At 44.4% G+C, this 17,281-nt stretch overlaps 1 protein-coding gene across 2 annotated transcripts in view; it reads right to left on the reverse strand.

The window, feature by feature from the left end:
• Positions 1-682, reverse strand: part of HUNK (hormonally up-regulated Neu-associated kinase) — a 55,603-nt gene extending 54,921 nt beyond the window's left edge. For both annotated transcript variants that reach the window (XM_057410163.1, XM_057410162.1), the window contains exon 1: positions 422-682. In XM_057410163.1, the coding sequence (XP_057266146.1) occupies positions 422-682 (261 nt within the window). The remainder of the gene's footprint in view (positions 1-421) is intronic.
• Between the last annotated feature and the right edge of the window lie 16,599 nt (positions 683-17,281).

Raw genomic sequence — 17,281 nt, forward strand, 5'->3', positions numbered from 1 at the left:
CCCATCACTCTCATGAGCGAGAAGTACCTGTGTACAGCTGTGTACAGACGCGACATATCGCGACTGGGCTGCGCACCGCGCCTGGTTCTCAACAAGACTCACCATTAAAAACACACTTCTGACCGAAAACAAAAGACAAACAAACAAGGAAGAAAAAGAAAAAAAAAAAAAGAAAGAAAACAGGGAAGGTCAAGGCAGCAGAAGTACTCCAAGAGGAAAGCAGAATTACAGCCACGGAAATCTCAGTAACCGAAGGGGAAGCGCCGTTTTCACGCCCGCAGCGTGCGTGGGGAAGTTGAGGGGAGCCCCGACTCCTCCGGCGGTTAGACCCACACACCCACCTCGCACCACTATCCCTCCAACACCACCCCCCCCGGGGTGCGGGCAGCCACCCGAGGGGTCTCCGCCCCGGGCACGGTACCTTCTCTCCGGTGACCACATGCAGCCCCTCCCGGACCTTGGCGAAGGAGCCCTCTCCCAGCTTCCTGCCGATCAGGTAGTTGCCGACCCTCTTGGTATGCTGGAAGTCCCGGAGCCGCTCCCGCGGCGCCGCCGCGCTCAGCCAGGCGGCCAGGAAACTGCCCTCCGCTCCCGTCGCCGCCTTCCGCGCCTCACCGCCGCCGCCGCTGCCCGCCACAGCGGGCGGCTCGCTCAGGAGCCCGTCGCCCGCCGCGGCCGGCATCCCCGGTGCTGCCGCCGCTGCTGCTGCTGCCGCTGCTGCCGCTGCTGCCGCGCCGCCCGCCCCGCGGGGCCGTCACCAGGCGGGCAAGAAAGTTGCTCTGGGGAAAGCGCCGCTGGCCCGGCGGCGGCGGAGGGGCCGGGGGGCGGAGCGGGACTGGTGGGGGGCCGGGGCTGGGGCGAGCCGGCGGCGCGGTGCCCCGGGCTGCCGCCCCTCATTGGATCCAGCACCTCCCCTCCTCCTTCTCCTCCTCCTGCCGCCGCTCTGCCCCGCGCCGGCAGCGGTTGCAGGCGTGAGGCTGCCGCGCCGAGCGGGGAGGAGGGGACCGCAGGAGGGAGGAAGGGAGGGAAGGGCTGGCGGAGGGAGGGGGAAAGAGCTCATTCAGTTTGAATTTGCGGTAATTTAATCCGCTCTCACGCGGCGGGAGCAGATGCGATCCAAACCCGGCAACCTGGTGTGTTTTCAAACCCGGCTGGCCCCTCCTTTCTCCTCTCCCCTGCACCCCAAACCGGGTCGGCAACGCTTCCGTCTCTGAAATTAAACCAGGGGTCCCGGCTCCCGGGCAGCGCCGTGACTCGGTCTGCTCGGTGTGGTTCTGTTTATTGCTGCCAGAGAATATCTACTCTGCTGCTTTTCCCCACCTTCCTTCCCGAGCGCGCCTGACTCCTTCTCACACCCGTGTCGGGAAACGTGCTATCGCGAAGAGATGGTGACTGCCTCTCCCCCTGCTCCGGCGGGATCCGCTCCCTCCTCGCCCCCCGCGGGTTCACCACCCGTTTCTCCTGTTTATCCCTCTCGGCATTCTGATCTCCTCTGCCACCGTCCTCCTCCTCCTGTTTTGCAGTGCGGAGATCCTGGCAGAGCTTCTCCCTCCCTACCCCCTGCAGTCTGCATCGGCCGGGGCCCGGTGGATCGGGAGAGGGGAGGCGACCTGGGCGCCCATCCGCCGCAGGAACAGTCATTTCCCCATCGGTCTTCCCCACCCCGGGAAGAGGGAGAAGAAAGGAGCAGATTGAGATTTTCACTGGCCAGCCCCCTTTCCGGAGGCTTCACCGGCAAAAAGGAGGCGCTCAGGGAGGGAGAGCAGGGATGGGAGGTGAGACAGAGCCGGGAGGGCCACCCCGCATCTAGCTGCCGATGGTCAGGGGTGCTCTACCCTGCTTCGAGTTTCCAACGACCAGTGATGGTAACAACCTTAAATTCGTGCGTTGGAAGGTCTAATAGAACAGTTAATTCATTGAAACGCCTCATGGCTCATCAGGATTTTAATCTACAACCTATCTTTGGCGTGGCATCAGCAAGAAAGTAATCAAGGACTCCTATTCATCTTCAAGCTTAATCTGCGTGGTTTTAGTCTTACCCATGTAGGTGCATCAGGTAGTAGTTTGGGGCGGGGGGGGGGGGGGGGGGGGAAGAGAAGAAATCACGCGTACTCTAACAGATGAGAGCTATGTCAGCAAAACCTCCCCGAACGATGTGGTTGTACCTGATCAAAACCGGCTCGGAGCTTTGCTGCAAGCACACTCCCGCCCCATGTGAAGCTGGTTTTCCCACTAGAGGGCTGGCGAGCACAGCTCTCGCCGTGCTCACGCTGCCACCTCGCTTTAAACTCTTCTTAAAAACGTCAGACTAATTTTACACCACGCTGCTGTCCATTAGCCTTCGCTTCTGTCTTGGTGCCACTTCTGTCACTTCGCTGTAGGAGAGCTATATCCCGCTGGTCCTTCTGCTTGAATCGTCTTAACTGCATCACCAGTCATATTTTGGCTGGCACAGGGGTTGATGAGCCATGTGCTCCTTCCACACCACTCTTCCTTGACATCCCTGCTTTAGTAAAACTTCCTAATGTAAGCCAGAGCTGAGCAATGTTTTCATGATTTTACCATGCCTGTTGTAATGCCTAACAACTTGTCTCCCTAGTGTCAGTCCAGACTTCCCAAGGCATAGTTAAGCAGGTTACAACGTACCCAGGTCTGGCTTTAGGCAAAAGGTGGACAGCTGCCCAGGAAGGCTGGCAGTGAAGAGCTTCAGGCGACCTGTGTGGGATGAAGCATTGCTGTTGGAGGTGCCGAGCCCTGCCACCTACTGAGGCTGGGGCTGGTCAGAGTGCGGTTGGGCAACAAGCCCTGTCTACACAAGCCAAATGCTCTTTGTCAGCTCTCTTGGCCCAGCCATGCCAGGAGGCATGCCAGTCTCCTCCCACACTTAGAAGCAGTCCTTATCCAGACACCTTCTTAGGAGCAGTCCTTATCCAGACCCCTTCTCTTTCTTTGCAAGGGTATGAAAGCGTTTAGTCTGCTGGGAAGAGAAGAGGAAATGGAGGGAGTGGGATGCATAGAGGTGGCTGGTAGCTGTGTGGGACAAAGGCCCATACTGCAAGGCAGAATACGAGGAAGGAGAACTGGGGAAGCAGACTCACTCTGTGGATTTCTGGAACTCAGCTGGCCACCTTCCACTAACTGACTTCAGGTTCCCTGACACTTTTAATGACCCCTCAAAAATCTATTCCCAATGGCTAAACACAGTGTGGTTCCATTGCTAAGAACCCTGGAACTGACTGCATCACCACACTCAATGAAATATATGTTTTCAGCTGAAATTTCAAACAAAACAGAAATCCAGTGTGGTCCCAATAGGCAGAAATTGGAGAAAGGAATGCTCCAAAGGCAATAGATAATATTTTGGCTTAAAAATAGACACTCATCCCATGCTCTGGGTACATTTACAGTATCACAGTACACAGCCACCTAAACCAAAAGTCTGCACATTCTCCAACCTGCCACTAGCCTGGTAGCATTTTGGTCCCCTGTGAGAAGGTGCAGGGACACAGGACCATGACACACTGCCTGAACTGATGGCTGCTGTGCTGAAATTCTGCTCCTTGTAGCTGGGGGGCACTTTGACATGACAAACCCTAGTAGCAAAACTGGTTCCATCCCTGCTCTCCCCCATGATGCAATGCTGTGGTAGTGTGTTTGTGCTGCTGTGCAGTAAACAGGGTTGGTGAAGGGATTCAGTCTGTTTAAAAGCACCAGGAAGTTTAAGGCAACTCCTCTACTGTCCTGGCCACCAGAGAAATTGAAGTGGAAGTGCACAGTGAGGCAGTGCAGGTAACCTCCTATCACACTGTGCCGTGCCAGTGTCATCCCTAGACAAATTACCTTTTTTATCAGACCTTTTTCACCCTCCTGAATCAACTGGGGTTGGTAAATCTGGCTCCCAGCAAATGTGAGTGGTCCAGGAGAGAACTTTATTGAAGCTTCCTAAACCAAAGCTGGAAGTGTGAAGCTGCCAGGAGCATCCCTGCATTTGCAGGGAAAGCAACCCAATCCTTGCATCGGTCAGAACACTGACAATGGGCAGGGTGAGATAGTTTAGTGGTGTGCTTGGGTCCATGTCTCAGACTTCCCTAGTCCGGTTGATACGTGTGAGGTTTTTAACAATATTGTTGTATGGGGAAAAAGATAAAAATATGTACTGCAATTACATTAGAAGAATAAAATGTTTGTATGTATTGCTTTCCAGTTACAGAGAGGCTATATTCCTATATTTTTTAAAGACATGACTATGCTAAGAGGGTTGCAACTATATTTGCTATATAGGTGTTCTTGTAATAGACCAAATACATACTTCAGACAGATAATGTGAGAATTCCCAAGTGTCTCCTATGCAGGTAACTGGAACAAGGAAGTAGGAAACATGGCTGCCCAAGAAAATCCTGGAAGACACGCCTGGATGCAGCTTCTGGCTAATCCATACACACAGCGATGGAGCACAGAGAGCAAAGGCATAGCCCTGTTTCAACAGCGACAGTGTGCCCTCGGGCAGGAAGAGCTGTAAGGTAAAGAATGCATTTGTTAGCAGCAGGAGACCAGCTCATCGTTTAAATGGCAATATGTGCCATGCAGCAAGAGATGCTCAGCATGCACAGGCCTGCATTCTCCGCTCCCTGCCCATAGAGCTTGCCTCAGCCACCCCGTGCCAGCCTTGGTGTCTCTAAGTACAGGTGCCCAAAAAGGGATGCACATTAGTGTCAGTAAATCCTTCGTGGCGTAGGAGAGGTGAGCTGAGACCATAGGCCTTCATCAGGCCTTCATCATCTGCTTCCCTGCTGGTGCCATCTGGGGAAGGGGGGAACCTCACACACTGCAAAACAAAAAGGACCCTTCCCTTGCTCAAAGGAATATGCTTTCAGACAGGCAGACAGAGAGAGGTATGTGCCTTTGCTTAGGCTCATGGCTCCCACTCAGCTATCAGAAACATGGTTGTGGCCACTGTGATGATTAAACAGATGTTTAATGGTATGTTTTTCAAACACCTGAAAATCAACCTCTTTCAAAAACAAAACTGGCAAGAAATGGCCACTGCAGCAAACATTAGGAGAGCTCTGAGAGAACCCAGTGCATATATTTTTTAATTGACTCAACTTGAGGACTTAATGAGTTGACAGTATCCTTTTAAACAGGAAAGACTGCTGCCCTCTCACGATTTCTATCCTATCCAGCTGTGCCCATCAGGGTGCAGTCTGGATCGAAGAGGGATCAAAGGCTGCATTCATTTCTGCAAATTTAACTCCAGTGTGCTTTATTTTGAGCTGCAGTCTTTCTAGGTAATGACATTTTCTGATTAACTGTTGAAATGACTAAAGAATTAAAGGCAGTAGTCTGTCTTCAGGTTGCAAAAGCTGTAATAACAAGCTACGAAAAATAATGTAGAGGTTGACTTAAACCCATGAAAGCAAAGAAATTCAGAGTTACCCTGTCAGTATTGTCTTTCACCATCTTCAGTGTTTTAAAATATTGTACTCAAATGTATTATCGGCTTGCAGAGTGTGAGTTTTGCAACCACAAGGAAGACTGAGGCCACTGGGTCCAATCCCCAGTGCCAAGGTCTACTTGGTCTGACTCTTACAAGGGGTCAAACACTACAGCTGAGTTCCCAGGCTACAGTACCACATTCATGGAGGATGTGGCTTGGGACAGAACTGGAAAACACTGGTCCAGCAGCAGAGCATGGCACTGCAAAGGAAACATTTGTGAGCCTGAGAGCCCGCTAGAGAAATATTTTGCCTTACGGTGCTGCTGCCTCTTCTGGCACAGCTGGTGATGGCAGCTTTCCAAGCACTTCTTGTGGAAGCTGTTGCATGGAATGCTCGAATTCTCCTTATGTCTCACCTGCATATGCGATTAATTTTAATTGCTCTCACTCATCCTGAACAGATCTGAGCTGCTTGAGTGAAGGAACAATTAATTCTCATCCCTTTTCAACAGTATGCTGGAACAGGTTGCCCAGAGAGGTGGTGGATGCACCATCCTTGGAGACATTCAAGGCCAGGCTGGATGTGGTTCTGGGCAACCCGGTCTAGTTGAAGATGTCCCTGCTCATGGCAGGGGCCTGGAAGTAGATGACCTCTGAAGGTCCTCTCCAACCCAAACTATTCTATGATTCAATGATGGTAAATGAAAAAGCAGGTAAAGAGGTAATTATGTTGCATGAGATCAACAAGTAAATTCTGTACTGATAAAATTAAAAGTGGGTAATTTATCATTTACCTGCCACATCACTGGGCCTTTTGAATTCAGTGGCTAACTGCTGACTTCAGTCAGGTTGTAGAAGAAACCCTGACTTAGTAGATATCTTGGGTTAAAAACAGAGAAGTTACCCTGTTGTTGTTTATGCTCTCTTTGGTGTTTAGTTCTGCTTTAAAATAACTGGGCTTTATTTCACTTTGGGTTTTTTAGACAACTGTCTAGTTTTGTAATGGTGGGGTTTCAGATATTACAGGGGTATTAATTTAAAGCAGTTGTTTTTTTGTTTGTTGGCTGGTTGGTTGGGTTTTTTTTGTTTGTTTTTTTTTAAATGAAAATATATTTGTTCTTAAAGAATTTATAAGACATGGGGTTTTTATAGAGTTTAAATCCCTGTCTGAGTTCACACTGGCAAGAACCTAAGTTGTCTGGCACTTCCACAATAACAGATGATGTACCCTGTACAGCAAGGGTGCCCTTTCTCCCCCATACTGCCACATGGATAAAAGTGGAAGGAGACAACTCTTCAGTGTGACAGTGATATTCAGTGTCAACTGATAATGTTATCACATGCCTACATGTGGGTACTGCAGATACTATTCAGCTGACAGTGACAGTGGTATTTCTAAATCCAAGTAGCCTTGTAATCACAGAGAAAGTATGTACTTTACCTTTCACCGGTTGTACGAGGATGTCTACAGTTAAGATTAAAACTTGCATTTGAAAAATACTGAACAAATTTTGTCCTCAAAAATATTCAGAATATATAGATCCAGATATGAAAAAATACCTACATAAGCATTGAAACTATTTGATGACTTTTACAGAAATATGTTGGCAATGGCATTTTCTGTCACTGTGCCTCCAAGCACTGAAAGCTTTGCTATTCCTGTGCTCCCATCAAAATCTCCAGTTTGCTTTCTGACCTGCAGCTTCTGTAACACAGTTCCCTGCAGCCAATATATAAATTGAGAGCGTGCAGTGACTTGGTAGTATCACAAACTAAATTGAATTTAATATCAAAGTGAATAGCAGGGGGTTGCTGTGGCTGTAGTGATGTTGTTATTCTTTTTCACATTTCATTAATTAGCAGCTCAGTTTCTGGATTTAAATTAAGCAACTGTGAAACCCTTCTTGCAGAGCATGGTATCATAAAATTTAGGACCTCAAGTTTCGTTTAGATAAGAGATAACACAAGATATTGTATAAGTATGTATATGTGAAATACTTTGTATTTTCAAAAGCTTTTAGATATCAGTGATGTATGATATGTAAATAAAAATGAAATCAGATTTTTGTGAATCTCTGGAATTAGTGTATCGTGCAGAAGAAGGTGTGAGGTATTATGAGTGCTGACAAAGCCCCTTCAGTGAACTTCTTGAGTCACTCCATGGTGTCACTCTGGCACACTGTTTTTGTGCTCTAAGAGTGATTTAAATACATAGTGAGAATGAAGATGCTTTATATTTGAGTAGGGGCTGATGCTAGTCCAAACAAGCCTACCAGTGTCATGCCAGACTACTTTCAAGCAAGTAACCTGCCACAGTGGAAATTCAGAATCAAGATGCTCTTGAGATGTAAGATTGTTCCTCCTTACTCTTCTCCTTTTTCTTGGCAGCAAGTCAGAAAATACCCCAGTCCTACAGAATATAATACAGAACTGTGGTCTTCCCACTGCTGCTGCAGGCCGAGTACCATCAGCCTGTGTCTGCTACGTGCTTGCAATCTCTAAATTGAAGAAACTCAGATATTTAAATGCTTTCTTGCAAGAAATGTTCCAAGCACCTTGTTTACACCTGTGCCACAATGTGAACAAACCAGTGATTCACTCCTGAACTAAGAATTCTATGTTTTGTTTAAGCCTGAAAGAATTTTTGATGACTGAATGAATTGTTGGAAAGTGGAATTTTACAGTGGTAAAAGTACACATTCTCACAAAACTATTGCAGATGTATACTCTATATGTAGGGGCTATGGGAGGGTGACTACTTAGGGACAGGATCTGAAGTGCTCAGGTCAAACCACTCACTGTCTTTGCCAGCTCTGCTTTAGCCCTGCTGCAGGCTTTTCCTCTGTGCAGGTGTCTACCATTATCAGCCAGATGTACACGGAGTCTAAGTCAGTTGTGTTCCTTCCAGCTCCTAGGTGACAACTCGTGCTCCTTCCTTTAAGGTATGTAAAGACTGCTGCACAGAGCTATACAGCAGGAACATGGGGAGCAGTCAGAGCATCCAGGTGTTGAACACCCACTTTTGGTTTAGCTTAGACTGGCTTTAGCTTAAGTTACCAAGATGTTATGTACAGTACATCCCAGCTCTGGACCAGGCTTCCTGAGTTCTCAATAGATGCAGACACAACTCCTCTCCATACTGTCAATAAACAGGTTCCCATAGGCTCATAATATACATAGGCTCATAATATAATATATTAATGTGCGGAACACTTCACATTATAAAAGGAATGATACATCTTCCTGATTGCATAGCGTGGCAAGGAAAACCAATAAAAAAGTTCAGCCAGCCATCATTGTGACTGTTGCCCACAAATCCCATCATAAAACTGCTATAAATACAAATCTTGTTAGTGTATTTAATGTTAATTAGAATTTGGGAAGCCTTATTCATTTAATCAGATTAAAAATATTGAAATAAATGCAGTCCTGTACTAAGGTATGAAAATTCATCTTGGTGCTTTGCAACTGACAACATTAATTTTGCAATTGTCTTCCTTTTTATATGGTTAGACTTGCTGCATGTTTATTGCAAATCTCATTTGCAAATCATGGTTAACTTGCTGCAGTCATGTCTCTGTAGGCAACTTTCCTAACTATTGAAACCACATCAAAAATTCATAGTTGGGAAATCCAATTATGAAGTGCACAGTTTTTTACAAGTGAATACTTTGGCATACATTCAGTTCCTGGCATAGTCATGAAACATTTCTAAAGTGATATATACTTTAATTCTAAGATACGAATCCTGTTTGTGTAAACTTACCTAATTGGGACTCAGTATCTGAAATCTCTAACAATTCACAGTTAGCGTAAAAATCTAGATGGGACTATTTTCACAAAAAGAAAGGCGTGCTCAGTCTCCTGCCAACATGAAAGTAAGTATGGGACCAATTGCCAGTTTCTTTCTTTATGAGATTCATGTTTTAATAGGACAGATCATGCCAGTAAAAAGTTAAAGATCTGGCTTTTGATCCTTGATTCCAGAGCTTTGCAAACATTGAAAGGCTGAAGCAGGTGTGGAGGATGCGTGGTGGAAGCAGAAACAACATCAGGAAGGATGTGATGCTGCCGTACAGGAAACAGGCAGCCATGCTGAGCATAGGTGAATGGAAGGATGACTTGGAGGAACGCATCTAATTTCAAGTGGAAACAGATGATTATGCAGAGTCAGAGTTTTTCATTTGGAACATAGTATGATCCCTTTGTGATCTAGGGTACTTTCTAACAAGTTTTTGTCATTTCCCTGTTCCCACCATACTTTGTATCTACAACAAAAGCCTCTGAGTTAATTAGTATGTTTCCCACTGTCCATTTAGTCCACAGGTATTTCAATCAACAGGTGTATCAGCTTGATGCCAGGCTTGTGCTTTTTTGTTTTGGGTGCCTAAAAGAAGGACTAACTGGACTGTACTTAAAGAGAAAAAATGTGGTTCTTTGTTACCTTGAAATTCTTTTAGTGTTAATAAGGGGTTTCTGTCACATGGGCTTCTATTTTAATGATTCAGTCTTAGCTTAATCCCGAGCATATAACAGGTACCAATCTGTTGTCATGGAGGTGGTTGTGACACGCTTTCTTTGCGGGATTAAGAACGGCTGGCCTGGGAGAGATCACTTTCTCACTCCAGCATGAAGAACCCTCATAGCACAGTTACCAAAATCTGAGGGGTTTATTTATTTCAGTAAGTTTATTTATTGTAAAATGCCTGTAAGGTAAAATGATTTGTTTCATTTCCCTGTACAAGACTGGACACATATACGTTGTTTAAAAAGCCACATACCAGGCTGGCCAATGTTCATCTCGCACAGACTCCCTCAGGACAAGTTAACCATGAGCCTTCCTGCCAGACCCTCAGGCGAAGATCTGAGAAAGCAGATGGGCCTTACATTGTGCCCTGAAGGTCAGTGGACATCGGCTCTGCTAGGCCACTGGGAGAAGTAAATTCCTGAGCTGAGGATGTTTCACAAAGAAAGCAGAGCTTACACTCTCCAGATGCTCAGATACAGGGTGTGTCAGCAAAAGCTCTCTGGCTGGTCTCAGCTGTCAAGATAACGCTTAGAGAAGAAATTCCTCAGGCAGCCTCAGTCCAGGCTACGCTGTTTCATTAGTCCAAACCAGTGGCCTTGGATTCACAGCATCAGAATCCATGCAGGAACCAATGCCTGGAAAAAAAGGAGTGTGTATTTTGCAGGGAACCTCTCTGTCAATACTGCAGCTCATACACCATATACTTGTGTAATTATTTCATAAATTACCTGAAAGTTTCCTGCAGTAGGATTTTTTGTTTGTTTTTTTTTTTGTGGTGAACCATACTTGGTTTGGTTTCTCCTTCCAACATGCCCAAGCTTGGGGATGCACTGTGCAAGGCCTTCCTTCCAAAGCTTGTTTCCATTCCACCTGTGCTTTAGTCCACAACTGAATCTCTCAGTGTTGCACGGTTCCCCTTCTGCACAGCTACACATCACCCTCAAAATCCTGGCTTCTGGCTTGGGCATCTGAGACGGCCATACTGTGGCAGCAAGCAGCACCTCCTCCAGAAGCTGCCCCCAGCTCCCTCCCAGGCACCTTGGCCAAAAGCAGCTTATCTGAACAATGCTCACTGCATACTCAAAGGGATGTTTGCTCCCATTTGTTTTCTGGTTTTCTCCAGGTTATTTTTTATTTCTTGCTTATTTTTCAGTCTTGGAAGCATTATCAACAAGCTCAAGTCCGCTACGATGTTGGTTTAGACAAAGAACACAAAACAGTAGGAGCTCTGGGACTACTGATTGTTTAGACGGTTTGCCCATGTCTCCAACTTCCCCCTCCTAAACAAAAAGATATGCTGATGAAATAATCTTTTCTACAAGATTTTGTTTCCCCATTGCCTTGCCAGTGTCCTCATACAAAGATGAGTTTATTGCCCCCAGATGCCACTTTGGCTACTGCTGTGGCCACTCGACTCTGGTCCCAGTGATCCTGGGGAGGATTTGCTTCACTTAAGGAGAGAGAGGATAGGAGTTGGGCGGTGTTAGCAAAAGGAAAGTTGCACAGGCTGTTAAAGTGGCTGGCAAGCTACCAAGCTCAGCAGAAATGAGCAATTTCTTCACACTGAACTGCAGCCAGTTCAGCAAGACACAGTGCTCAGCAGCCAGCACTGCACAATGCTTCCCTGCTGCAGCTACAGTGCAGCAAATGCCCTGGATCTGGCACCACCACCAGATGCATCCTTTCAAACCTTCAACAACAGGCACCTGGCTCCACCACCAGACAGAGGGTGGGCACCCCTGCTGCAATCCTGAACTTCCGGACCTCAGGTGTACTGAGACAAAACTCCTGAGCATCAAGTATACTAAAGTTAACAGTTTTGGAGAGGGCTTTTTTTTTGGCTCCAGCTTTGTCTCCACATGAAGATCCTGAAGCACCACCTCTCAGCACTGCCAGGAAGATTGACTTTTGCACTCCCATCCAACTCCTCAGACAGCCTGCCTGCAGAGCGCTAAGGAGGCCCTCAAGTAATGCTAGTTTATGCATCTAGAAGTCATTAATCCCACCTCCAAACATCATGAAGTTGGCTTGAAAATAAGTCTTAGCTGTTTTTGTGTTTCCCTTCTGGTTCATGTTTTGGGTGTTTTTTAGGTTAGTGTTATGCAGATCATTTAGTCTATCCCTGAGCATATGCGATTTCTAAAACATTTCTTTACATAGGTAATCCATGCCCAAATGAACACTCCTGTTTAACAAAATCAGACTAGTCCTGCTGAGAAAGTTTTACAAGGTAAGCCCTAAATATGTAGGGAATGACCAAATCTATTTTGGGTGTAAAAAGTGCTGCTTATAAATTTTCTGCAGAGAGATTCCAGTCAACACATCCTTGTAAAACCTTCAGTGGAAAACTGGAAGCCGGTTCCTGCTGGGTCCAAATAAAACTTTTACATTTTTTCTTACTGGTAAACTTTCTAGAGAAACAAAAAAAACCGAAACCCAAACCAACCAAAAAAGAAAAAAAAACAACAACCCACACAGGAAACAAAAATAGTTCTGGGTTTGTGTATTTACATGATTGTAGAATCACTGAAAGCTGTGTTTGAATATGTCAGGATAACAGGTTGATTATTACAAAACCCACTAGGTTATTCATTTCTGCACCTGTTTGTATTGCAAACACATACTTTCTCCCTTGAATCAGCATTGATTTATCCATCTGGCTGATGAGCATTAAGTATCTTGAAGTATCTGGCAGGGAAGAGGAATTACTCATGAAAACTTTGGCTTTGGTATCATTTTCAGACCCTGCTACTCCCTGACTGCTCTTAAATGTCCAAAAGAGATAATGTGACTCAGGCACTGGATGGGTATTTCTGCCTATCAAAAATATGATCTTAGTCCCTTTAAAATGTGGCACATAATGCATACACAAAGGAAAAACAAGGAGTAAATTAAAAACCTGCTAAATGATCACCTGCACTCCTGTAACCCCATCTGGGAAACTGCATGTGGTTCTGTTCTCCATAATTTGAGGAATAAGTTGGTAAACTGAAGAAAGTTCAGGAAAGAGCTATAAGAGTGAAGAAAGACTGAAATAATACACTTAACAGTGGAAGAATTTGGTCCTTTTAAGCCTAGCAAAGGGAGGGGCTGATTGCTCATAGTCTGCATGTGTAAGTATGAACACAGGGTCACAGACAAAGTTATAATGAGATCCAGTGGTTGGGAGCTGAATCTAGACAAATTCAAGCTATAAAATAAGACACATATTTTTAACAGTGAGGGTAATTAACCCAGCAACCCAGCAAGGCATTATAGCAAAGTCTCCTTCTTTGGAATTCTGTAAATCAAAATCAGATGTTTTTCTAAAAGACACTGTACTTCAAACAGGAAGAAGCCTGATGCTGTGTGTCAAACAGGAAGGTGGAGTAGAGCATTGTGGTAGCTCACCTGGCATTACAAACTATAAACTAAAATTATTCTTTTGTAATGAACCACATACCCTGGAGAACTGAGACACAGTTTTGTCACTGGCATTGGAGGTTACAGTGTTGGACAGGGAGAGTGGAAAGGTGAAGCAAAGTATCGTTCATAGGGAAAGACATTATTTTTTATTCAATCACTGATACAGTTTGCTCAGCTTTCACTAGCTTGCCTAGAGTTTTTTTCCAGCTATATGCATTCATCTAATAAAATATTTTATCTCCTGACAACCCAGCTTCACTTATCATGGAAGATGATTGAAGGACTAGTCACAAGCTTGTCATTAGAAATGCAAAGGGAGAGAGAAGCAGACTTAGAATGAAGATGAGATGAAGCTCCAAAACATGGAAAGGTGAAGGACAAATGGGACAATGTTATGTTTACATGATGAATCCAGGGATATATTTAAAAACCTAGTGATTATGCACACAGTCAAAGTGCAGAAATTCTTGGTTTACTCATTACAAAGGTGCTGAGCTCCTGAGTGTGTGTGGAACTTGGTATAAAGTATTAGAAAAGTGGCAATAGCTCAATAGCTTAATCTGCCTTTCAATTAGGGAGATCTACCTCATTTATGGAAAACAAGAGAACTAACCTCTGATGATCTTATGCCTTCCTCTTTTTACTTACATCTATTTTGTATGGCATTGGGAGGGGCTTGGCAAATCAGCTGCTCACCCTCTCAGTCAAGTAATTGAAATTTCACAAATCCTTAGATGCACTGACTCCTGTAAAACAAACCATCAGAGCATGGAAAGTGTTAGCTGAGTGGGCATCAAAGAGATAAATGATTCACAAAGAGAAAATTATGGATGGCTCCCATACAACATGAGGCACATACTATTCTTCTGAGGCAGACCTTTCCCATACCCACATTATATTGTATGAAATTCCTAACCCCTTCAGAACAGAGACTACCACAGCTTTAAACTGCTGCTCTGGTACAAGCAACTGCTAACAAGCCTGATTTTTCAGGAATGTTCAATTGCAGGACCCAGGGCTCTTCCAGCTGCTTTGCTGACCCCTGAAGGACCAGAGATGGAGCAGGAAAAGCAAGTGTGATGAGTGTCTGGTCATAGTTCTCATCTTCAGCTTGCTTCTGACACCAATAACCCTGCAAGCCGCTCACATAAATAGCAAAGTGTTTTACCGTGCCAGACAGTCAAAGTGGGTTATGAAAACCAATCAACTGACTGACAGACAGGAAAGGTTATGTAGCAAGAAGATTATAATGAAATACTTTGTTATTAAGTGCACTGCAGCATTCTGAATCACTTACAGTTAGAAGTACTCCTTTAGTCTGTCCCCTAAAATACAACAATATAGGATAAGAGATAAGAAAGATGAATAAAAGAGATCTTTATCTTGAAACAAATAGAATAAGTACTTTTTAGTGGAGAAAAGGCATACATAAATATACTTAAAGCAAAATATTAAGAATTAGTTCATTCTTACAACAGTTTAAAAAGAAACCCCAGTGATATAACAGGGTGATTTTTATATATAAGAATTGCTACTTGAGGAGGGTAATGGTTTGGACTCTCAATAGCCAAGGTTTAATCGAATCTATTAATCAATAATGACATACATAAATAGGTAATCCTTTGACCAGATAAAAGTCTAGTTTCCCCAAAACACAAAAATATGTAAAAAACCCTTGTAATTGCATGAGCTTCATTTTCTTGGTATTTTAAATAAAATGCTAACAAACTTCAGGGTCATTCAAAGCATAATACACATATCTTCACAGTCCATGCCAAATGTATCCCATTTCCAGTTGGTTGATTTCCAAATAGTACAATATAAAATATATAAAGCAGTTTGAAAAATCTTTCCAAAATGTCAGAAATAATTAATTCTGAAGTACAACTCAACCACTACATTGGAATAAAAAATCTAAATAAAAATCTTACTTAGAAGTACATGTATTCAACGTGAATGTTTCCAACTATACCTGTGTACTTATGACAAGATATTTTTCCTAGAATCCACTACAAATTTACCTATATTTTTATAACACATCTCATAATCATGGATGTAGCTTAAGTATTGAAAAACAGAGAAAACAGAGTAACGAATATATTTGAAAACATCTTTGCAATGTATGTTTCTCATCACACAAAAATCCCCAGGCTTATAAACATTAGGAAAATTAAACACACACATACATGTGTGGAGGACAAGGATAATGCTAATGAAGGCACTGTGGCTGCAGCTAACTCATCACTAAAGACTTTGCAAATATATTAAAATTAAAAGGCAAAGTTATGAATTTATTCTGGTTTAACTTTAGGATGACGTGTTTTACATATTGTGCTTCTATTTATATACCCACTTATGTGGTATGTCAACAGAAAACAATGCACTGATCCCAAATAAATAATTCACTTCACCTAATACATTAAGAATGCTCTTTATAGAAATGCTCTTGTCATACTCCAGAGTACAAATGGCACCTCTAGAAGTATAAAGGATATTGAATACGGCCTGAAAAAAGATGCCACAAGCCACAGCCAGTTTGGAAATGCCAGACAAAATGCTTTGCTTAAGGACATGTGTGGCAAGTGCTGGAAAGGGAAGGCAGCTGTCTCATGGGATGCTCATCAGTGCTTGTCACTACAATGCCAACCAGTGCTTTCCAGCTGTGCTGGTTTGGAATTAAAAAAAAAAAAACAAACACAAAGAAACAACAAAGAAACAAAAAACTCAGGCCTGTGCTGTGAAAGAAACTTCTCAAAGGTAGGTACAGCCATCAGGTACTAAATTGCCATTGACTGTCAACAGAAATCAACTACCTTCAGAAACAGAAGTACTACTTCTGAAAAGCCACCCCAAGGACTGTGCTACCACTAAAAGGATGGCCAGAGAGACATTTACCCAGAAAGGTTTCCTTATAAAAACACACTTAGATTTCACAAGTGTTTGAACTGCCCGTCTACTGTCCCAAAGATACTTTTTTTTTATGTGACCTTCTAACTTTTGGTTGTTTATGAGGGCTCATCACACGAATCTCTGTTCATGCTCTTATTTTCTGTCCTTAAGAGTTTTTATAGTTTCAGCAAGTGAAGATGACCTCATGGTACTTACATTCTGTTTCGGTCAATGGTCACTTTACGTGATACCCAATGCTAAGCAACATTCAGTAACTCACTTCAAGCAGTATCAGAGGCAAGACGTAAGCAAGGAGAAGGTTGGTTACGAGGGGTCACATAAACTACAGCTGGCACTGATTTCTCCTGCATATTAATATCATCCAAAGAAAGGGTCAAGCAACTACTGTCGGTAGTTGGTCGCATAGCAACAGCAGAGCAAGCGCAGAAATCCAAATATTGCCAGAGTAGAGAGCCACCGCAAGCTCTCAGAAGGCAAGAGAGTACAAATGCATAGTGAGTCTGCAGAGGAACAGGATAACACAGAGAAACACTGCTCTTTTTAGCAGGAAATTAAAAACTAAAATCCTGAAAAGACAAAATGACTTCTCAGCTTCCCTAGGATGTGGGAAGTTTTGGGTCTAAACACTATATACACCCACAACCATGGGACAAGTCATGCTGCACCCAGTCAGGAGTCACAAATGGAGACTTGTGGCCAGTCACAAGCTGTGTTTCCCAGGGCTCAGTACTGAGGCCAGTTCTGCTTAATATCTTTTTCAATCTGGATATGGGGATCAAATGCACCCTCAGTAAGTTTGCAGACAACACCAGTCTGGGTGGGAGTGTTGATCTGTGTCGTGGTTTAAACCCAGTCAGGTAACTTGTTCACTCACTCCCAGTGAGTGGTGCCGAGCTGACAACAATCGAGGTCCGTGTCCGTCTCCCCCCGCCCCCACACCGGGGCTCTCCCGGAGGAACGGGGAGGAGGATCGAAAGAGTGCAACTCCCACGGGTTGAGAC

This window comes from Pezoporus wallicus, unplaced genomic scaffold (assembly GCF_028554395.1).
Source record: "Pezoporus wallicus isolate ANWC-B61680 ecotype Strahan unplaced genomic scaffold, APGP_CSIRO_Pwel_v1 contig_7011, whole genome shotgun sequence".
NCBI lineage: Eukaryota > Metazoa > Chordata > Aves > Psittaciformes > Psittacidae > Pezoporus > Pezoporus wallicus.